Source organism: Rhipicephalus microplus, chromosome 3 (assembly GCF_043290135.1).
Source record: "Rhipicephalus microplus isolate Deutch F79 chromosome 3, USDA_Rmic, whole genome shotgun sequence".
NCBI lineage: Eukaryota > Metazoa > Arthropoda > Arachnida > Ixodida > Ixodidae > Rhipicephalus > Rhipicephalus microplus.
Window position 1 is genome coordinate 219,542,159 of NC_134702.1, and position 24,015 is coordinate 219,566,173.

Consider the following 24,015-nt stretch of genomic DNA (forward strand, 5'->3'; position numbering starts at 1 on the left):
AAGAAGCACTTTACTACGTGATGGAAGCGAAAGCACTTCACAGGCAAAGATGGGGCGACTCAGGTCAACGATCGAATGCTGACCCGCAGGGCGCGGGTTCGAATCCCGGCTGCGGCGGCTGCATTTCCGATGGAGGCGGAAATGTTGTAGGCCCGTGTGCTCAGATTTGGGTGCACGTTAAAGAACCCCAGGTGGTCTAAATTTCCGGAGCCCTCCACTACGGCGTCTCTCATAATCATATAGTGGTTATGGGACGTTAAACCCCACAAATCAATCAATCAATCAACGATCGAAACATCGGACGCGGGACGCATCCGGATCAGAAGCCTTCACCAAGCTTCAAGCACAAAACAAACACCGCTCTACATTTACTACCACCACATCTATGTCGAGATCCAGATCAAGGTCCAGATCGAGGTCCAGATCGAGGTCTAGACCCAAGACCGGCAATGCCGGGTCTTCCCGATCAAAGGAGTGAGGAGGTTCCCAAAGCTCAAAAGGACCGAGTGGCGTCCGTGGCACCGCGGGACCCTTCCAGGTGAGCTGGGCTGGTGTAGCTTCCGGGGCGCGCGCGGAGGCAGAGGCTGCTTTTCAATGTAGGATTGAGGCGCTAGAGAACGAATTGGCGCAGATCAGGCAGAACAATGTTGCATTTATGAATGAGATTAGAAAACTCAGGGAAGAAAATGATTTTCTGAAAAACGGAGGGGTTACACGCAACGAGGAACCAGAGAACGCTCCGATTAAAAGCGTGGTAAGGAAACCAAAAGCAGTGGCGACGCCACAAGAAAGACAGGAGGGATTCGCAAACACCATGGAAGCCAAAATGGAACAAATTGAAGAAAAATTGCAAACTAAGCGCGAACAACAAGAAGTTAGATTTGAGGCAAACATAGAGGCCAAAATTGAGGAGCTAGGAAAGACGATATTGCAGAAATTGCAGCAAATGGTGGCTGATTTCGACGCCAAGCTAGAGCAATATGGGGATCGCATTCAAGTGGTGGGAGCCCAGTTAACACGTCTTTTAAACCGTACGCTAGGACCTCGGTGCCCACCGAGGGATTAGAGAGCCTGTAACGCCGCCATGGACAGACAAAATAGCTACATGATTTGGCAATGGAATTGTCGAGAATATAATCGAAAACGATACATTTTGCAACAACATCTTAAAGACGCCAGCACCCCGGATGTTATAGTGGTGCAAGAAACGCACGGGCTGGTCAAACTGTCGGGATATAAGTCATTCGGCAGTGCTAATGGGGAGACAAAGGTATTAGCAACGTTGGTTAAGCGAAATCACGCGGTGGTGCAACATGACACGGAAATCAAGGCAATAAATCACACTCTCCTCGAACTCATACCCACGCGAAAAACAGAGGACCGTCTTTTTGTATTGAATATTTACAGCAGTCCTAAATGCAGAAAGCAGAAATTCCGCACGCTGTTTCGAAAAACCCTCGCTATAACGGGCAACCGGGCGCTAGTGATTGGAGGAGATTTCAACGCCACACACGGTGCATGGGGATACAGGATCGAAACCCAGAAAGGCAGGAACTTGTGGTTGGACGCACAGGAGGAGGGCCTGACGCTCGTGACCGATCCATCTATTCCCACAAGAACAGGTACTAGCGTTTGCGCGGATACCACGCCAGATTTGACGTTCACCAAAAATATACTGGACACGCAATGTACCAATACGCAACATGACTTGGGAAGCGATCATTTTATACTTGAAATAACGGTGAGGGCAGGGCCGCGGAAGCTAAAAGGCAGACAACTTAAACTTGTCGATTGGGACAAGTTCCGAAACATCAGAGAGGAGTCCGACGAAATGATACGGAGTATTGAGGAATGGACCGAAAAGTTAAAACGAGACGTGGAGGCCCCTGCACAAATGGTGCCACCGAAGGCGCAGCTAGAGTATGTAGAGAATAAGCTTCTCCACATGTGGGAAGCTAAGAAAGGTTTACAACGGAGGTGGAAAAGCCAAAGGCACAACCGGACACTTCGTAGAAAGATAGCTAAATTGAACAGAGATAAAGAGCAATACGCCCAGCAGCTGTGCAGACAACAGTGGGAGGAAAAGTGCAATAACATGGACAACCAGATAGGAATGGCGAAAACATGGACCATCCTTAGACATTTGTTAAATCCGGACGGAAACAAGTTGGCAGAAAGGCACAATATTAATCGTTTAATACAAAGATATCAAGGTACAGAGCCAGATTTCCTGAATGAAATCAAGAAAACATACATCTATCAAGCGCTTCCCGTTACACACCCTGATTACACAGGGCTAGCAAATGATGATTTAGACAACGAGATCGGGGAGGCAGAAGTGAGGGCAGTCTTGCAAAAACTCAATACTAGATCAGCACCTGGACCAGATGGCATAACTAACAAAGCGCTACGCAATTTGGATGACGAGTCCATAACTAAGTTAACTGAATTCATTAACAAATCATGGGAGGCAGGACAGATTCCGCAACAATGAAAGACGGCAAAAATCGTGTTAATACCCAAGCCAGGCAAGCGAGTGCAGATTGCGGACTTGAGACCCATATCTCTCACATCTTGAGTGGGGAAACTCATGGAGCACGTGATTCTGGAGAGGATAACTGCCTATCTCGAGGACCGGGATGCGCTTCCACCCACAATGATAGGGTTCAGGAGGAACCTCTCAACGCAAGACGCAATGCTACAGTTAAAACATCAGATTATAGATAATCCGGGAACAGCGACGAAGGCCATTCTAGGGTTAGACCTCAAGAAGGCCTTTGATAATGTAACCCATGCAACGGTGCTAAAAAGGGTAAACGATCTAGATCTGGGACAACGGACGTACACTTACGTGCGTGATTTCCTGACGGGAAGGAAGGCAAAGATCATGATAGGGGACCTAGTTTCAGAGGAAATTGAGATGGGCAGTGCAGGTACGCTGCAAGGCTCGGTATTATCACCTATGTTATTCAATCTGGCTCTAATTGGACTGCCAACCAAACTCCAAGCAATCGAAGGACCGAATCATACTATATATGCAGACGACATCACCCTATGGGTGAAAAGTGGTAGTGATGGCGAAATAGAGGAAACGCTTCAAACAGCAGTCGAAACGGTCGAGCGGTGTCTGGAAGGTACTGGGCTAGCCTGCTGTGCGGAAAAATCAGAGCTGTTGCTGTACAGACCTACTCGTAGAGGTCGCAAACCAGGCAACTGCCTGCAAGGTCTTGCTCATAGAGAAGAAATACAGTTAAGAACAGCCGATAGAAAAACCATACCCATAGTCGACAGGATCAGAGTACTGGGTCTGCTCATCGAAGCCAAGGGCAACAATGGAAAAATCCTCAGGCGACTGGATGCAAATGTAGCCCAAATAATGAGACTCATAAAAAGGATAGCAACTAAGCACAGTGGCATCAGGGAGGAAAACACGATAAGGGTGATACAGGCATTCGTGATAAGCAGAATAGCATACGTAGCGCCATACTTAAAATGGCAAGTCGCGGAAAAGATCAAGCTAGACTGCCTCATTCGAAAAATATTCAAACTAGCTATAGGGCTACCGATTAGCACAAGCACCGACAAACTGTTACAGCTAGGCCTGCACAATACAATAGATGAGCTTATTGAGGCGCAGCGTACGGCGCAATATGAACGTCTCTCTAAGACACAAGCAGGAAGACATATTCTAGAGCGACTAGGCATAACGTATCACACGCAACACGGCGTTAAGGTGGACATTCCAAAAGAGACCGAGGAAACAATGATGATACCACCCTTGCCAAAAAACATGCACCCTGAACACAATAAAGCTAGACGAAAGACAAGAGCAAAACAAACACAAAAAAGTTCGGTAATGACAAGGACGCAGTTTTCGTAGACGCTGCTCGAAACAAGCGCAAACGGGGGTTTACCGCAGCTGTAATCGATAGCAACAAACGCTGTACGACATGCGCAACGATACGCACCACAAGTACCGTGACAGCGGAAGAGGTAGCCATAGCGCTCGCTGTAGCTCAGACAAACGCAACCGTGATAGTGACTCTCAAACGGCAGTAAGAAACTTTGCCAACGGCCGCATCCCCCCGGAGGCACTACGTATTCTCAAAGGAGGGTGTCGAACAAGCCCCAGAAATACAAATACTATATATGGACACCTGCTTATGCCATCGCGGGGGACAGCAACAACGGGGCTGTACATGACGCAGCTCGAGGGTTCACTGACCGAGCTGCCCTCTCAAGTGCCGCCCCAACCTCCTCCGGTGATTATGGCGTGGCAGACGAGTGGGAGTGGGAAGACAGAATGACCAGATACAAAGAAATTACAAAACTTTATAGATTACAGAGGGGCATATTCCCGCCCCCTCACCCAAAATTAACAAAAAGACAGTCTGTCGAGTGGCGGCAGTTACAAACTAGGACATATCCGAATCCTGCACTATCGAACATTATATATCCTGATATATACAAAACGGACAGGTGCAAGCGTTGCGACTCCAGAGCCACTCTGGAACATATGTTATGGGAATGTAGAGTGATTAGTACTCATAACAAGTATGCGGCCTCTGCTGACAGTCTTCGCACGCGCTGGGAAGCCGCAATGCTCAGTTCCGTCCTCGAAGACCAAATGTGGGCCGTCCAGTGGGCCGAGGAAGCCGCCAGGATTCAAGGACTCCTGGCCGTAACCTAGGCGGGGCCAATCGCCCACCCCATCTACTCGCCGGACTCTGAATAAAGTTCTTTCCTCCTCCTCCTCTTCACCCGCTGCGCTCAGGCGAGTGAGCGTCGGATGGATGGATGATTGGATGGATATGGCTGTACCCTTTAGATCAGGCAGTGGCTAGCGCCACCAAGGCGTTATACTTAAAACCAAAAACTAGATTTATTTTTTCCCTTTAAATAGTGAGGTTGAGGATACCTACTTTGCACTGAAGGGTATATATTCTCACTCATGCCTTGATTTTATCCACCAATCAGATAACCTCTTTATATTTAATTCTACCCGCTTAAAGTCTATTTTGCCATCACTGTCCCCAAACCCCCGTGCTTTGAAAAACTCTGCGCCATCATCCTGAACGATAGGATGAAGCCCTTAACATAACATCATCAAGTGTTCGGCAGTTTCTTCTTCCTCTCCACGCGCACTGCATACCGTGTCTACCCCTTCGTATTCGGCCCGATATGTCTTGGTTCGTAATATTCCTGTCTGGCCTCAAACAGAAGAGAACTACCCCGAGTATTATCATAGATCCTTTCCTTGGCGATTCCCTGCTTAAAAGTTCGATAGATCTCTGGCGCGGACTTCTTAATCATGCCAATTCTCCACATATCGGTCTCAGTTTTTTTCACCTTCTTCTTAACCGATAATTCTTTTTAATTTGGCCCCCTATTGTTTTCCAAGTATTTACCAGTCAATTTTCTGCTTGGCTTTCGCCATTTTGTATCGACATTCTTTATGTACAAGTAGCTGAATACTTTTATAGCCCAACGCTCCTCTCCCATTCCTCTTAATCGCTTCTCAAATTTCATCTTGCTGCTCGCTTCCCTGCCCTCAAATGATGTCCATCCCATATAACCTTGTACTCCCTGATTTGGTGTAGTGCCGTGAGTTCCTAAGGCAAGCCTACCTATTCCACGTTGCTTAATTTCTAATCTTGCTTGAACTTCTGATCTCATGCACAAGACCGCATTGCCGAACGTCAGACCAGGAACCATGACCCTTTTCCATATTCCTCTCACAACATCATACCAATCGTAATTCCACAGTGCCCTGTTTTTCATTACCGCTGCATTCCTGTTACCTTTAGTCGTCACGTCTGTTTCGTGTTCCCTTATTTACTCGGCCCCATTGCTAATACGCCCAGATATTTGTATTTATCTGTTATCTCTAGCGTGAACTCCTGTATTCTGAGCTCACTACCTTCATTGTCATTAAAATCATGACTGCTGATTTTTTCTTACTGAATCTGAACTCTAACCTATCTCCCTCATTACCGTGGATGTCCACCAATCTCTGCCAATCTTCCTTGTTGTCGACCATTAGGATTACATCATCTGCGTACATCAATGCTGGTAGTGCCTGTTCAATGAGTTTTCCTTGTTTGACGAAAGAGATGTGGAAGCCCAGTCCACTTCCCTCTAATTTGGCCTCTAATCCTTGTAGGTACATCATGAATAATAAGGGTGACAGGGGACACCCCTGCGTCATCTGAGTGGTGGCGTGTCATCTAGTGAGCGCTCTTGAAACGAAGATCACACCTGCGTCTCTAGCGGGAGCAATGAACAGTAGGATACACACCGGCGCAAGGACGAGAAACAACCCCCAAGCTTCTGGAAAAGTTACCCACTGACACCTTTGAAAATCTTCCGATACGCTTATGCACAATACGGCAGGCAACTTGCGCGCAGTGTAAACATCGGTTTCCTACGGATTTGTGAAACAGCGGTGAATAAACGTGGCACGCTTTCTTGATTTACTGAACAAGTTTTACCTCAACTCATGGTGCTCACATGTTTCGACAGGATTTGAATGGCGTAGGTTGCCCTTTCCAGAAGTTTCACCCCTGAAAATATCTGAGTGTGTGGCCGGACACGCCTGGGCCCATTATAAAAAACCGGTGGGTATCCGGTGGCATGGGGATTTCAATCCATAACCTCGCGTATCCGAAGAAGATACTCAACTATACGAGGACACGGCTTCGGTGCAACTTCAGTTACATAGAACACGTTTATCAGTTCTTAGTCAAACGCGGTCGCATCAAGGACAACACATAAGCATGATCGGTACAAAAGACGTCCGGATTAGAACATTACTACCGCACTGTAATATGAACACTATCCATTTTATTTGAAGGGTCACTCACCAGGCCCCATACCAAATTTTAGTTAGACCGTGGAAGTTGTTGGGTGTCCGATGAGGTACATTTTGCCACAATTTTTTTAATCGGTTCATTACGAGCTGAGAAAATTTTTTTTAAAGCGGTGTCAAACGAGGATGAGAGGAGGCGAGCTCGAAACCCTTGCTGTTCCTCCGTGTAGCCTTCGCTGGCCAAATCTCTTCCCTACTCTCTCCGGCACCAGACAAAGAGGTCACGCGCGCATGACGTGCCCGAACAAGTCCAACCCTCACGCACGCGAGCGGAGTTTTTTTTTTTTTTTTACCAGCGTTGTTCTGAGGTTTACTGCCTGTTTCCGCGGGATGGTTTAAAAACGCTGGCTTAGACGCGGTAGAATAGATGAGCACAATGAGTGCACGAATGCGTAGGAGCGTTTCGCGGCTGTAATATGCTCGATGCGCTGACCGCGGGGACAAGAACGCATGCGAAACTCGGGCGCATTATCCCCGCATATCATTGCGATTCACAGGAAAAAAATGAAAAAAAGTACGCTGACATTCGCCTATTGCGTCTCATTATTTATTTAAGGATTTATTAATATGTTCAAGCTACAAATACGTAAACTACGCATGTTGTGTTAAAAAATTGGTAGATCCCACGTACAGTGGGAAAAAGATGACACGCGAAGCACGAATGATAAATGGTGTTATGTCACCTAAAAATCAGCGAAACGTTACGAGGTGGAGGAAAGTGATGCCGTACATGACTTCCGTGTCATGATTATCATGTTTGGATGTATAGTTTACCTTCGACATCTATTCACGTAACGTGATACCAAATCTAGTATATGTGGAGCTAGCAAAACGGGCACGAGCACGCTATGAGCGTGGTATGTTGTCGTGTTTTTACATGACATGCGCGTCAGGATTATTATGTTTCCACCAATCGTATCTTTCGTCATCTATCTTTCGTCATCACGTAACACCAAATTCGGTATATGAGGAGATAGCAAAATGGCCGCGAGCGCATCAAGAAGGACCCAATATACTCAAATGTATCGTTGAGATGCGCGCACGCTGGGCACATTGACGCTATGTTAGCAAAACACGAGCACTCCATAGTCTGAAGGCAGGCGCGACCAGCGTTCGTTGCGCAGCCCGACGTCGTCCGGCGCGAAATGCGACATGCTGCGTTTCGCGCCGATGCCATAGAGTAACATTACCCTACGCCGATGCGTTACCCAGACAACACTGCGTCTCCCTCTTTTCGTGACTGAGGGATGTCTGACCGTCACCCCCGGAAGCTTTTCAGGCCTGCGCGTCACGTGACGTGACGTCGACGACGTCACATCGCGCCGGCCGCCCTTCGCTGGGTGGCTGTCCCAGGCGCGAGCGCTTGCCGCGCGTGCCCTTCACGCCTACCGACTCAGGCGAGGTTCCTTGACACCATGTCCGCACGATTTATCAAGGTATCGATTGATTGTATGGTTTAACGCGCCGACGCAACGCAGGCGATGAAGTGCGCCGTAGGGGAGGGCTCAGGATTAAGTTTGACTACCTGGGAATCTTTACTGTGTGCCGAAATCTCGTACACACGGGCCATAGCCTCCTTTATTTTAAAGCCTCCGTAGCCTCCTTTAAAATAAAGGAGGCTATGCACGAGCGTTTTTGCTTTTCGCCTCCATCAGAAATGCGGCCGCCGCAGCCGGGTATCGAAACCGCGCCCTAGTGCTCAGCCGCGCTACGCCTTAGCCACTGAGCCACCGCGGCGGGGGAACTTATCAAGGTATCAAGAAATAATGAATATCGTGAATGGAATAATGCATATTTATTTATCACAGCCAGACGCTGTCTGTACAAATATCACAGTGCGCATTGTTCTCTGTCCAGGCAGACGACAGGCAACACAAGATGTTGCCCTTAATGCTGAAAATATGCCATAAGTACAAAACACAATATCTTGCCACATAAAACTCAGAAAACAAAACAGATTGTACCAGCAAAAACATCCCCGAGCTTTGGAACAGAAAAAGCACACTTTCATTTAAATTGTAGGTTAGAGGAAAACATACCATTCGTTTATCATAGTAGAGAGAGAGAGGGAGAGAGATAAAGATACAAGGAAAGACAGGGAGGTTAACCAGACGCACATCCGGTTTGCTACCCTGCACTGGGGAAGGAATAAAGGGGAGAAAAGAGGTTGCAGAAAGATGAGAAGGTGCACACAATCACGAGCACACTCGGGGAGCACACACAGTTTACAGGCGGTCGCTCAGGTTTGTTGACTTAAGGTAAAGTAGCAGTGCTTTAGTTGCTTTCTGTGCAACTGAGGCAGATGCCCAAGGTCCTAGTATCTTCTGCACACAAAATGGTCCGGGGTCAAGTCGATTCAAAACCATCCGTAGCTGGCATCGCTGTGTGTAGTAGCAAGCGCAGCTGCACAAGACGTGTTCGATGGTCTCTTCATCTTCGCAGTAGTCGCATGTAGGAGTGTCTGCCATACCAATGCGAAAGGAGTACACCTTTGTGAATGCAACACCCAACCAAAAGCGGCATAACAGTGTCGCATCGGAGCGGGAAAGTTGTGATGGTAGCTTTAGCTTGAGCGAAGGATCCAGTTCATAAAATTGACACCTTTGGAAGCTGGTAGACGACCAGAACGTGCGTGTGAGATCTCGAGCCAGCAGGTAAAGTTGTCTTGCTGCATCATTCCTTGATAGTGGAATAGGGACTACACGGGTTTCTTCATGGGCTGAGCGGGCTGCATCATCGGCTAATTGATTTCCGGTAATACCGATATGTCCAGGCAGCCATTGATATATAATATCATGCCCTCGTGCTAGAGCTTCATGATGGCAATGTCTTATTTCTTGTACCAGTTGGTCATGGCTCCTCCTACGCATGGCAGATTGCAAACTCTGAAGCGCTGCCTTCGAATCACAGAATATGACCCATTTTCCTGGACGTTCTTGAACGAGATATTGTAAAGCAGCCCTTATAGCAGCAAGCTCTGATGCCGTAGATGTAGTCATATGCGACAACTTAAACTTGATTGCCATTTCTGCAGCCGGAATTACAGCGGCAGCTGATGAGCTGCTGGATGAGACGGACCCATCAGTGTATATCTGCGTTCGGTCTAAGTACAACTCATGTAATAATAGCAGTGTTGCTTGCTTCAATGCTACTCTGGAGTGACTGCTTTTCTTTTTGATTCCCGGAATTTCTAGACGTACTTGCGGCTAGTCGAGGCACCACAAAGGGCATGCCGTTCTCGCAGCTGGTGTATATCCTGATGGAATGCTGTTTATGTGCTTGGCTATGACGTCTGAAAACGTAGCACGTGGTCTTCCGGAAGGTAGAAGGGCCAAGTGGTGGTCGGGGACACGGCTAGCATGTCGAATGTGCGCTCTGAGGCAATCCACAACTATATATGTCCTGACCGGATGGTCTTTGGCAAGCATGATTGTGGCATAAGTAGAAGCGCATCGGGGCAGTCCTAGGCAGATACGCAGTGCCTGACCCTGTAAACTCTCCAATGAATGAGTATTCGATTTGCAAGTGTTAGTCAGTACCGGCAAGCTGTAGTGCAATAGACCCAGAAATAGGGCCCTGTACAGCTGTAGCATGGAGGCCACAGAAGTTCCCCATGCTTTACCGCACAAGAATTTCAAGATATGCACAATAGATAGCAATCTCTTCATCAAGTACGCAAAATGTGGGCTCCACGAAAGACTTCTGTCAATTATTATGCCCAGGAAACGATGCGTCCGTGCATATTTGACACTCTGCCCATTGATGTAAACAGGGTATGGCGTCATTGGTTTGCGTGTAAACGCCATGAACGCGCACTTCACAGTCGATATATCTAGGCCTTGTTTCTGAAGGTAGGCTGTTGTGAGGGTTGCTGCCCGCTGTATTCGTGCACGCACCTGAGGGCGAGTAACTGCAGCACTCCAGAGGCAAATATCATCGGCGTATATGGATAGGCACACCGACTTTGGCAGAACCTTCACCAGACCAATGAGGGCCACATTGAACAATGTGGGGCTTAAAACACCTCCCTGAGGTACTCCGCAGTAGGTGTAATGTTGGGCAGTTGTACCCTCATATGTTTGTACAAAGAAACCCCTGCCATTTATATAATATTTTATCCATTGAGACATTCGTCCACCACTGCCCATTGCTGCGAGAGAAGTGAGGATGGCATCGTGAGCTACATTATCATATTGCCACGAGGAATTGTTAAGGCGCAGTACAACGCAGACGTTGTTAAAAGAGGAACGCTGACGGCATCGCTACGACTCATGAAGCCCGCCGGAAGGCACGAGCCGGCCCAGCCTGTGCACGAGCTGCTACCGAGCAGCGGAAAAGAAGAGAAGAAGAGGACGACGAGCGTTCGCTGCTTTCTCCCAGCTACTGTGTAGTTCTTTTGGCTTTGGGCACAAGTTCGCCCTTATTAAACCTTGTAAATAGGACGTCCCGGTTGTGAGGTTGTTATATCCGTTACATTTTCTGGTGGAGGAGCCTGGGTACATGATTCCGAGCCCCACGCAAGAGCGAAGTCCAAGCACTGACCAGCCGCAACCAGTGGAGCTTACACCGGTGCACCAACGAGTCAGCCGCCGTATCCGAGGAGAGTTGCCAGAATTTGGGCCACTCCCTTCTGTATCAAGGGCATCGGTGACGGAGACAAGCGCCGCCACCACCATGACGAGCCAAGTTACGCCGGCACAACTCATCGTAAGCCAACCGGTCATCCCAAAGGTGTTTCATGGTGACCCATACGAGGACGCCGAAGACTGGTTAGAGCATTTCGAGAGAGTGGGAAATCTAAATCAGTGGAACGAGGAAGGCAAGCTGCGTAACGTCTACATTGCGTTGGAAGACTCTGCACGAGTGTGGTACGAAAACCACGAGGCATCTCTGACGTCGTGGCAAGAGTTTCGGCGGCAGCTACTGAGTACGTTCGCCAACAGTGATCGCCGGGAAAAGGCGGAAGCAGCTCTCCGCACACGGATTCAACGAACGAACGAAACTGTCGCGATGTACATCGAAGACATGTCCCGCCTTTTCAAGCGAGCTGATCCTGGCATGACGGAAGACAAGAAAGTGCGCCACCTCATGCACGGGGTAAAGCAAGAATTGTTCGCGGGACTCATCCGCAATCCGCCCCGTACTGTTGCTGAGTTTCGGTCGGAAGCAACAACCATCGAAACGACGCTTCAGCAGAGAGCCCGACAGTACAACCGCGACGTAGCCGGTGCATCCGCAGGAGTCTACTCAGCAGGCGTCGTGGATAATCTTGACACATTGCGCGAGCTCGTCCGGTCTGTTGTCAGGGAAGAATTAAGGAAACTGCAGTCACCTGATGTCACCCCCGAGCTGTCTCTTGCTGAAGTTGTCCGAGACGAAATTCGACAGGCCATGCGGGAGCCGCGGAGTGATGTGCCGGCGACACGACGGGCGGTAACGTACTCCGAGGTGCTCAGGCGACCTACTCTGCACTGTTCGCCGATCGAGACACCAAGTACTTATGTACAGACAATGCGCAGCCCGCCTGAAATCGTAGAGGCAACACGCACTCCACCTCGTGCGAGAGAGATGATGCCACGGAAGAGCGATGTGTGGCGAGATGCCACACGTAGGCCCTTGTGTTTCCACTGTGGAGAGGCTGGCCACCTGTACCGATTCTGCCGATATCGTCAAGCTGGTCTTAGGGGATTCGCCATCAATGCACCGTGTCCGCGAAACGGCGAAAGACCTTCCGAGATTGAAGAATACCTATGCTCACGTCGGGAATTTGACCCGCCTCGTCGTCATCAACCACGCTCACCATCCCCTATGCGCTACCGCTCGTCTAGCCCACGTCCCTTCCCAAGCACGTCTAGGCAGCGTTCGCCTAGCCCAAATCCGGGAAACTGAAGAGGGCGACCTGTGGAGGCGAGGCCGCTGGCGACTTGGGATATGAAGATCCTCCACTGCGGTACGAGCCTGATAACGACGACTGTTTCCAGGTAAAGGAGTGCAGTACAGAGAAAATTACTTCAGACTTGCCGTTGGTGATTGACGGACTAGAGCTCAATGCTTTGATCGATACTGGTGCGGATTATTCTGTGATAAGTTACGAATTAGCGAAGCGACTCAAGAAAGTTCTGACCGAATGGGGTGGACCTCAAGTACGTACTGCAGGTGGTCACCTCATAACCCCTTCCGGCCGATGTACCGCAAGGGTCATGATACGGGGCTTCACTTACGTCGGTGACTTTGTCGTCCTGCCTGTGTGCTCGAGGGAAGTGATACTGGGAATGGATTTCCTACAAGCTAATGGTGCGATTATCAATTTACAGAGGTCGAGCGTGTCCTTTTCGACGGAGCAAGCTTTAAAGGTAGCACGATCAGATGAACGATGTACCACTCCACTGCGCGTCGTCGACGATGATGTGACTGTACCGCCACGGAGCAGTATAATGGTTCTCGTGCATAATGATGCATTCAGCGACTACGAGGGTGTGGCGGAGAGCAACGTGGATGTTTTCTTGAAAAGAGGCGTTTGTGTGGCACGAGGGATTATCCAGCTGCGAAACGGGTGCACAGACATCCTCTTGACGAATTTCGGTAACGAATTCCAGCACATCGCAAAAGGGACGGCAATAGCGTTTCTTCATGAGTTCTGTGAAGTGACAGAAATATGCAGTCTTGAAACGACGTCACCGAATGTGAAACTTCCATCTGATGCCTGCGACACAATATACGTAAATCCTAATCTTTCAGAGATTCAACGTCAACAGCTATACGACCTCGTGCGGGAATTTGGCAGCTGTTTCTCCAACAGTTCAAAGGTACGGCGCACGAGCATTACAAAACACAGGATCATAACGGACGAGACAACCAGGCCGGTATGCCAGCACCCGTATCGTGTTTCCCCTAAGGAAAGGGAAGTCATCAAGAAGCAGGTACGAGAAATGCTTGAAGATGATGTTATCCAGCCTTCTAACAGCCCGTGGTCATCTCCCGTGGTGCTTGTCAAGAAGAAGGATAACACGCTACGGTTTTGTGTCGACTACAGGAAACTGAATGCTGTGACTAAACGGGATGTATATCCCCTTCCACGCATCGACGACACGTTAGATCGACTTCGGTGTGCCAAGTTCTTCTCATCACTAGATCTGAAAAGTGGATACTGGCAGATCGAGGTTGATGAACGTGATCGCGAAAAGACTGCTTTTGTTACCCCGGACGGACTTTACGAATTTAAGGCTCTCCCGTTTGGTCTCTGTTGTGCGCCGGCAACGTTCCAACGCATGATGGACACTGTGCTTTCCGGATTGAAGTGGCAGTGTTGCCTAGTGTACCTAGACGACGTGGTCATCTTCGCGGCTACATTTGAGGAGCACATCAAGCGCCTTCGGTCAGTGTTAGAGGCAATCCGTTCGGCAGATTTGACAATCAAGCCAGAGAAGTGCCGATTAGCTTTCGAAGAGCTTCGTTTTCTTGGGCATGTCGTCAGCGCCCAAGGTGTTCGCCCTGATCCTGATAAGACGGCCGCCGTCGCAAGGTTTCCGGTGCCAACAGACAAAAAGTCAGTACGGAGATTTCTAGGTCTATGTGCGTACTATAGACGATTTGTGAGAAATTTTTCAAAGATCGCAGAACCCTTAACGAGACTTACGAGAGAAGATGTGCCTTTCCAGTGGCAAAACGAGCAACAAAGCGCCTTCAACGAATTGAGAAAGAGGTTAGAAAACCCCCCGATTCTTTCTCACTTTGATGAGACAGCCGACACGGAAATACACACAGATGCCAGTAACATCGGCCTTGGATGCGTTCTAATACAGTGGCAGAAAGGTGAAGAAAAAGTGATAGCTTATGCCAGTCGGACTCTAACAAAAGCAGAGACAAACTATTCGGCCACGGAAAAAGAATGCCTTGCCGTCGTCTGGGCCATCAGTAAATTTCGGCCGTACCTATATGGTAGACCATTCAAGGCAGTCAGCGATCACCATGCGCTTTGCTGGCTGGCGAACATAAAGGAACCATCTGGACGACTAGCAAGGTGGAGCCTCAGACTGCAAGAATACGATATAACAGTGGTATACCGATCTGGCAAAAAACATACCGATGCCGACTGTTTGTCACGGGCTCCTACAGACACACCACTATCAGAAGAAGACGACTTTCCGTTCGTAGGAATTGTCGAGACCACTCAAATAGCCGAACTCCAACGTACAGACAAAGAATTACTCCCGCTTATCGAACACCTGCAAGGAATTGACGTACAAGTACCCCGTATATTTTCTCGAAGCCTCGCATTGTTCTGCCTCCGAGGAAACGTTCTCTACAAGAGAAACTTCAAGCCCAACCGCGAAAAGTTCCTGCTTGTCGTTCCAGCAACTATGCGACAAGAAATACTTCGAGCGTGTCACGATGAGCCCACATCTGGACATTTGGGTGTGACGCGAACGCTTGCAAGGATCAGTCTCCATTATTATTGGCCCAAGCTACTAGCTTCAGTACAACACTACGTCAAAACATGCCGCGAGTGCCAAAGACGAAAAACACCACGTTCTAAACCAGCGGGCCTTCTACAACCTATAGATCCACCGAAAGCGCCTTTCCGCCAAGTTGGAATGGACCTCCTTGGACCCTTCCCGACATCTTTACTCGGCAAGAAATGGATCGTTGTGGCCACTGATTATTTAACTAGATACGCCGAAACAGACTCTTTGGAACGAGGAACGGCAGCAGAAGTGGCCCAATTCTTCGTACACAAAATAGTCCTGCGACATGGCGCTCCAACGGTTGTAATCACCGATCGCGGAACGGCTTTCACGGCGCAACTTTTGAAGTGCCTGCTCAACATGACTCACACTGTTCATAGGAAAACCACTGCATATCATCCTCAATGCAATGGCCTGACCGAACGCCTTAACAGAACTTTAGCGGACATGATATCCATGTATGTGGATGTCGAGCACAAAAAGTGGGACGAAATTTTACCATACGTCACTTTCGCCTACAATACGGCTGTGCAAGAGACCACCAAAATCACCCCATTTGAACTAGTTTACGGTCGTGCTGTTACCACAACACTGGATGCTATGTTACCAATAGACCAAGATGACTACCCCCCCGATCTTGACGACTTTCTACAAAGAGCGGAAGAAGCCCGCCAGTTAGCAAGATACCGAATACGCCACCAACACCGCATCGATGCCGACCGCTACAACCGAGGAAGACTTGACACGCGATATGACGTTGGCGACAAAGTGTGGATATGGACTCCAGTACGACGACGAGGCCTCTCCGAAAAACTCATTTCCCGGTATTTTGGCCCCTACGAGATCGTACAGCGACACAATGACCTCGTCTACGAAGTCAAGCCTGCAGGCCACCTGCATTCGAGGCGACGCAATCCCACGGAGCGTGTACACATTGTACGGATGAAACCGTACTACGACCGATTCCAAACCTAGCCACCCCAATACCTTGACGTACTGCAACCTCATTTTTACAAACTTGCACACACAAAAAAAAAAACAGCCTCATCGCAAGCATCGGGGCGATGCCGCTTGAGAGGGGGGATAATGCCACGAGGAATTGTTAAGGCGCAGTACAACGCAGACGTTGTTAAAAGAGGAACGCTGACGGCATCGCTACGACTCATGAAGCCCGCCGGAAGGCACGAGCCGGCCCAGCCTGTGCACGAGCTGCTACCGAGCAGCGGAAAAGAAGAGAAGAAGAGGACGACGAGCGTTCGCTGCTTTCTCCCAGCTACTGTGTAGTTCTTTTGGCTTTGGGCACAAGTTCGCCCTTATTAAACCTTGTAAATAGGACGTCCCGGTTGTGAGGTTGTTATATCCGTTACAATATGCACCCTTCACGTCAAGAAAGAGTGCCACTGATATGCGCTTGCGACTTTTTTCTTGTTGAACAAATGTCGATAAATCAAGGACACAGTCAATGGAGGAGCGGCCCCGACGAAAGCCTGCCATGCAAGAAGGTTATTTGGTGTATCGTTCCAAGTACCACTCGAGACGAAATAGAACCATTCTTTCCATCACTTTTCCGAGGCAGCTTGCGAGGGCAATAGGGCGATACGCTGTCAAGTCCAATGGTGATTTTCCCGATTTCAAAAGTGGTATTAATCGACTAATTTTCCATTCTCGGGGAACACTGCCGCTGAGCCAGGAGTTGTTGAAGCATGTTAAAAGTTCTTTTCTAGCTTTTTGTCCAAGGTGTCCCAACGCACTATAAGTAATACCATCAGGACCTGGCGATGACATGCGCTTAGAAGCGACTAACGCACCTTCCAGTTCTTCCATGGTGAACGGAATGTCCATTTCTGGTAATCGCGTCTCAGGAACGATCACGGCGTCGACGCTCTCGTTCATAATATTCCCGGCAACTCTCGTGCAAAATTCTTCAGCCACCTTGAGTTCTGTTTTTCCATGATGGAGTGCCAAAGCTTTGAAAGAGTGCCGTTGTTGTGGAGAGGAGCGAAGACCACGAACTGTTCTCCAGATATAAGACAGCGGTTTATGAGGGTCTAGAGATTCGCAGAATGCTTTCCAGCGTTCGCTCTCCAGCTTGTAAATGCGTCGTTGAATCTTTTTCTGGAGCCGCCTTGCTTCCCTCAGATCGTAAATTGATCTTGTGCGTCTGTATCGTCGTTCAGCACGCCTTCGTATAGCTCGTAATTTTTCCAGTTCGATGTCAAACTGTGTTATTTTAGACGTAAATGGTAATTTACATTTGGACGCTTGCATAGCTTCCGCTGTGGTATTTTCCAGGCTGCAGGCGAGGCCCACTTTATCAAGCGTTCTCAACACGCGATGTAAACATCGACCAGTCAGTGCCAATTGCAACACCGGAAGAGAATTTTTTTTTGATACCACCGATCGTCACGTAGGTGGGTATGTGATCACTTTCATGAGTCTCAATATCACAAAACCACTTAACTTTGTGAGAGAAGCACCGTGACACCAATGTCAGGTCAAGGCAACTGCCATACGTGAGACCCCGCAGATATGTGGGGGTACCATCGTTCATGATGGAAAGGTCGTAATCGGAAGCGAATGTAACAATGTTCCGGCCCCTGGCATTCATCCTAGTGCTCCGCCAAAGCATGTGATGGGCGTTGAAGTCACCGGTGATGATCCAAGGCCGATCGGTTCTCATTAGGATGTCTTTTAATCGGTCGCAGTCAAATCACGATGACGGAGATATATATCCACCAATAAGCGTGAACGAAACTGCATTCTTCTTCACACGAAGACACATGTACTGATTGTCGTCATTTGAACTTATTGGGTGCGAAATATAAGTCAAGTCTGTGCGAATGTAAACAATTACTTTGCTTCGTTCTTCGCAAGTGGCTGAACAAAAAGCTTCATAACCGGACAATCTATAAGGCGTTGATACGTTTGGTTCACATATGACAAGTATAGGGAATTGATTAGCCCGAACAAATTGGCGAAAGTCTGAGATACGGGACTTCATGCCTCTGGCATTCCACTGAAATATCGACGCACTTTTAACTTCAGTGCGGAAGTGAAGATTTTGTTGAGCCATTGTGCTTATACGAAGTTAGCAAGAACTGGATTCAGTGCATCCAGTATTTGCAGTGCACTCTTAGCAGACGGAGATTGTATGCTGTTCAGTAGCGTGCGAATCGTGGCAATTAATGATTGCACGATTGCAGCCACTTGCCTGTCTTGGTTGGAATGATCTCGAACCGGGAGCGCGGACTGGCCGTCATGAAGCTCCTTCGGTTCGCTTGATGCTGCTTCCCTTTGAAGTGCAGGCCACTCTGTCGCAGTTAGGGTATGCTCACTGGCTTTGTCCTTTACAGCCTTTCCAACGGCATGTGGTCTGGGAGGCAAAGGAGGTGGTACTGATGAGGGATCACGCAAACGTGTCGAGGAGGTAGCGGGCGTCCTCGAAGACCGACGTCGACGTGAACGACGCCTTCTGACTTCAGCTGCGGCTTCTCGATGAGATGAGTGATCGCGCACCATCTCCTTTAAGATGGCAATTTCCTTCTGAATCCGCGGGCAGTCCTTCGATGTGACTTCATGGGATCCATTGCAATTAGAGCATTTCTTGACAGTTGCGACACACTTATCCGCTTCATGGTGCTCGGCGCAGCGGTGGCATACCACCGAATTCTCGCAGACGCTGCTCACATGTCCAAGTTTCATACATTTACGGCACTGGAGAGGCTTTGGAATGAAAGGCCGCACAGCATGTCTGAAGTACCCCACCTTCACATGAGAGGGGAATGATGTGCTCTTAAACGCAATCTTCACACAGCGAGACTTGCATAGCCGGGTGACATCAACAATTGGAGTATCAGTTGTTGACTTGACAAGAAGTTGTAAGTCCTTATTGGAAACAGCGACATCAATGTCGTAGATCACGCCGGTTACTACATCACATCCCAAGGGAACATGAGAGCGCACCTGGTTGCCGTCCAAGTTAGTTACACAGCGCAGAACGCTCAACGCACTTGCGTGCAAAACGTCCACAGCCAGTATATTCTTTCTGGCGTTCACTCTTATGTCAGTGATCTCATTTGGCACGAGCGTTTCCAGAGACCTCGACACAGACTGTCTGTTAAGGCGTTCCATGCTGTCGGTAGGAAGTGCAGGCAGAAACAGGATGGTATAAGTGTTCGATTTTGGCGCTTCACTTACAGTTTCAATAGTTGAGGATGAGGATGTCCTCATGTTCCTTCTCTTTGCCTTGCGGCTCAGCACAGGTTGGAAACCGTCATCTGAGAAGTCCTCACTGCTGAGATAGTAAGGATGAGTATCTTCACTGTCGCTGTCGCTCGCTTGTCCCATCCGCTTCATGGAGGCGGTCGCCGCTGACGCCGCTGGTGCCGGCAGGCGCCCGGGGTGGTCTACTTCCATCCCCTCCAAGGGAGCAGCGGAAACTGACCAACAGACTTAAATTACAACTGAAATACGCCGGAGTTAGCAGAAGCAGCTCCTATTCATAGTATCCTATGAATATAGTATCGTATCATAGTAGCAGTAGCAACACAAGGTATCAGGTTCAAACACTTGCCAAAAAATACAATACATAAGAACACTGGTGACTAAATTGTGGTCCACAGCATGATAAATAACAGAAAGAAAAGTAATTGTACTGCCACAGGTAGGTGCATGTCCTAGGGAAAAAATCAAACAAAAATCTAAGAAAAAACAAATCACAGTGCACAACATGTCTGTACACAGAGTGCACAAGGAAAGTGTACACCGCTTAGGTACCAAAACGAACTGTACAACTGCTACAGTAGGCACCGAGGCAGTTCGAGTTAAAAAAAAGAAAAAAGTACAGTACTTTTAAAAGCTAACAACTTGCAAAGAGATACAAAACTGGAAACAAGGCTCATTTTACATAAGGCAGAAGTATACCAAGGAAATCAAGTCATGACATGCAATCAAATACACTCTGTGCAGTTTCACAAGAATAAATGTGAAGAGAAAGACGCGACACTTGGAAAATTACTTTCCAAAAAAAATTCGGGCCTTTCTATTTTTCACCTTCTGATCTTTTTCAATGCGTAAAAGATCGTTCCTTTGCTTGCACAAGTTGTTGAGCATTATACTTGCTGCACAGTTTGCAACCAATGTGATGAGGAGCTCGTAGGTGTGCCCGTTTTCACACGTATCTATGTCCTCAAGCCTTGGCAGAGAGTCCAGTGTAAGTTGCCGAACGACATTCTTTTGGTTCGGCCCATGGAGAAACTGGGTAGAGGTACTTTCCGTCATGAGCTTTCTAACTAAAACCTCCGTGTACATAACTACTGCGATTACAAGAGCAGAAGGAAATTTGAGGCCACCCCGATCCAGTTGTGCGATTAAAGAATGGGTGTCCTCTCCTGTTTCGGCCGTATTTCCGGTAACGACCAACTGCCTCTGGCAGCTTTCACACTAGAGAACTTTCATTGCAGCGTGTGCACAATACCCACCAACATAACCAATCACCGGCATTTGTGCTCTCAGCTCATCAAGGTCAGCATCGCTAACATGAACACTAAAAGAAGTGCCCGCATCCCTGACACTGTCCATCTCTTCGATGCCTCTGAGATCATCGTTGCTCATCCTTGGAAGGGCATTTTGAAGGCGAATCCTTCCCTCGGTTTCGCAAAGCTGGCGAACAGATATGTGATACTGCCCACCAGCCATCTGCCTGTACTGTCCAAAGCGACTCTCGAGGGGATCCGTCTGGGCTTTCCCTAGCAGAATATACTTAAAGTGAAGCTCACTAACGCAGTACTTCACCAATGCCAAAAGGGATTGAGCAGAGAGCCTCAAGGCACTCAATGTCTCCTGGGTAAGTACTCCGGTGTCGTGCCTATAAAATTCCCACACATCGAGCCATGTGATAAAAGCGCTTAGAAAGCTTGCCTTTGGGTCATCTGTGTGGTTTGACATGGGCTCTTCGTAAACATTACGGTGATGGAAGCCCTTACTAGGTGTCTTTACATTGACAATGCTCCACCAACGAAGAATTATTTTGATGAACTCGGCGGTTGCTGTAGCATGTTGAAAATCAGTATGACCCTTGCGAGCGGCCAGGGCATCGGCTACGTGCGGATTAAAAACCTGCAGTACGAGTTTGACGTCCTGTCGTTCAAAGCTGCTTGGATTTAGAGCTTTTGACGTCAAGCCATACCCAGACTTCAGAAGCAGGGGTGACTCCTCTTTGTGCAAATCTCTCAAATGCTTAAATGAAGCAGTCATCTTGCATTCGGGATGAGCTTCATGGTTCAAAAGCTCGAAGCGTGGGTAGAAAAAGCAAGTTCCAGCATTTTTCTGGTTGAGCCAGTTATTTCTTATGCATTTAAATAGATGTACAGCATCCACCACGTAAAATAACGGCCGATTTGGGTCTGCCGGATGCGGGTAAACAGGGCTAAGCTTTGGTTCTGGCAGAAACATCTTCATTGCCTTCCTGTTCGGCGATTTATTGTCACAGACAACGGCTATGACCCTGTATCCAATTTCTTCTAAGCCCAAGATCACCTTCTTCAGCATGCAATGAAGATCTTCACCCTGTAAGGTTTTAACCGGAAGAATGTGCGCCACCTCCTTGAATTCACTCAGCAAAGTTTGTATCATAAACACGTGCACCGATGTGGCCGCTTCGTTGGAGTTGACTGCTGCACCACATATGTTCCCAACTTTGTAATCTAAACAAGGTTTGATATGAATCTCGTCAAGCATCAGCGTCACAGTGTGTTCATGTGCCTGCAGATGTTTGAATCTCTGAGACACATACTGAAGGAAAGTGTCGTCAGAAGAATCAACTTGTGGGCACATTTGAATAGATGAGCACACATTTCTAATAGTGCTTGGGTGGGGCAAAGTTAGTGCACCTGTGCTTCTCAGGAACTTGTAGGCATGTGGTGATATTGTACGCAAGATGCATGCAAAGAATATCACCTGTGCGCTATACTGAATGCGCTTTGCAGAAAGGAGTAGTAGCTGCTCCTTCATAAAGTTCACCGTCTCTTTCTTGCCTTCATCAATGCTGGCTTCCAATTTGTCCAGAAGGGAATGTATCGCTTGAGCCAGGTGGCGATAAGTGCAGCGCTCCTCAGACAGCATCGACAGGTTGTTCAAAATTTCCAACAAGGAACTTACTTTTTGAACTGAGTCTGGTACAACAGCGCTACCAAGGTTCTTGATTGGTGAACCTTGATAGCAGGCAAAGACTTCAAGGTTTGCAAACACGGTCAATGACGCATTCAAACAAGGTTCACGATAGTCGACAATGTTCAAAAACATGGAGCACTCTTCTTTATGAATCACAGTCCACTTCGGAGACACTGACACCCCTTGCAGGCGAGCCCTTAGTTCTTCGAGGGACGAAAACCGGTCTCGTTCTTGCTCCGCTTCATATGACGCCAGCGACTCTTCTACAGCACGGGCGAGTTGGGAGGCTTCTTTTCGGCTCCTCTTGGCGTCAGGGGTTTCTCTCGTGCTCTGGTCTCGTACTGATAGGTAGGACGGACAGCCGGGAAATACCGTTGGGACAGATCCAGGACGCAACCGTGGTACTGGGAGTGCAACTTCAATAACTCTCCCTGTCCTTGGATCCGTGTACGATGTCGTCTTCTCGATGCATGAAGCGTCGAAATGATCCGCGCACACCTGCACAAACGTTTCAAGAACGTCTGAGACGCCACTTCTCAAAAGAAAAAAAAATGCGCTCCCGTTTGCATGACCATGTTTACAGTCCGTGTAACTAAAACAAAGTCTACCTACGTTTCGCAAGCATCTAAATAAAAGCGCTGCGCTAAGCGGTACAAGCAACATAAAAGGAAACACGGGAGCGTGATGTCACCGCACTCCACGAAGCGCTTCCACCGAGAGCTTGCAAGAATGGACGACACCACGGCACTGTTAGTGAACACAGCGAAGCTGACCATCCATGCTGCGAACGTGCCTTTCTGGGCGATTCTCATCAACTGCTGGCGTCAGCGCTTCGCGAGGCCCGGCGGCCACACGCTCAAGTATTTCCCATCATAGGTGATTTCTACCCGAACAAGCAACGACAAGCTAATAACAGGAGCATCTCAAATTCTTACCTTAGTGCACGAAGTCGGCACGAAGTCCTTCCTAGGAATGGCGCGTAGCCATTGTTTGAGAGCGTCGGCGTCTTTAGGGAAGAAAAACACTTGTATCTTCTTTCCTGTTTTGTAGTTGCCGGTGCATCCGGGTACACAACACTTATTCGGCATTGTCGCATCACTCCAGCATCACGCACGGAAATGAAATTGCCGCAAAACAACAACGGAAAGCAACAAACGTGAAACACCGTCAACACCACGCCGCCGAACCGTCTGCGCTCGCAGCCGCTGCGGCTTCCCCGAGAGTCGGCCGGCCGGAACTGACGTCAGATTGCTGGGCGCAGGCCTGAAAAGATTTTCCGGGGGTGACGGTCTGACGCGCTGAAACAAGCATGCGTCTAAGCAACGCAGCGCGGCTTGCAGCTGCGAGTATATTGCAGGACCAATGCCTGGCGTGGCAACGCCGGCGTGGTGCGACGAAATGAACGTCGGCGAGCACGCGCACCGCGTCAAGCAGAAATGAATTGGCGCCTTGACATGGTATGTAGTCGTGTTCTCACATACCAGGCGTCTCTTGATTATTATGTTTGCACCA

General features: G+C 48.6%; 1 protein-coding gene across 1 annotated transcript; it reads right to left on the reverse strand.

Moving 5' to 3' along the window:
• Nucleotides 1-493: 493 nt before the first annotated feature.
• On the reverse strand, nt 494-23,647 carry LOC142803139 (uncharacterized). Its single transcript, XM_075888241.1, has 3 exons — nt 23,439-23,647; nt 22,291-23,001; nt 494-610 (listed from the first exon to the last, which is right to left on the reverse strand). Exons 1-3 carry the CDS (start codon nt 23,589-23,591, stop codon nt 494-496), a joined length of 981 nt encoding a protein of 326 aa, XP_075744356.1. The 5' UTR covers nt 23,592-23,647.
• Between the last annotated feature and the right edge of the window lie 368 nt (nt 23,648-24,015).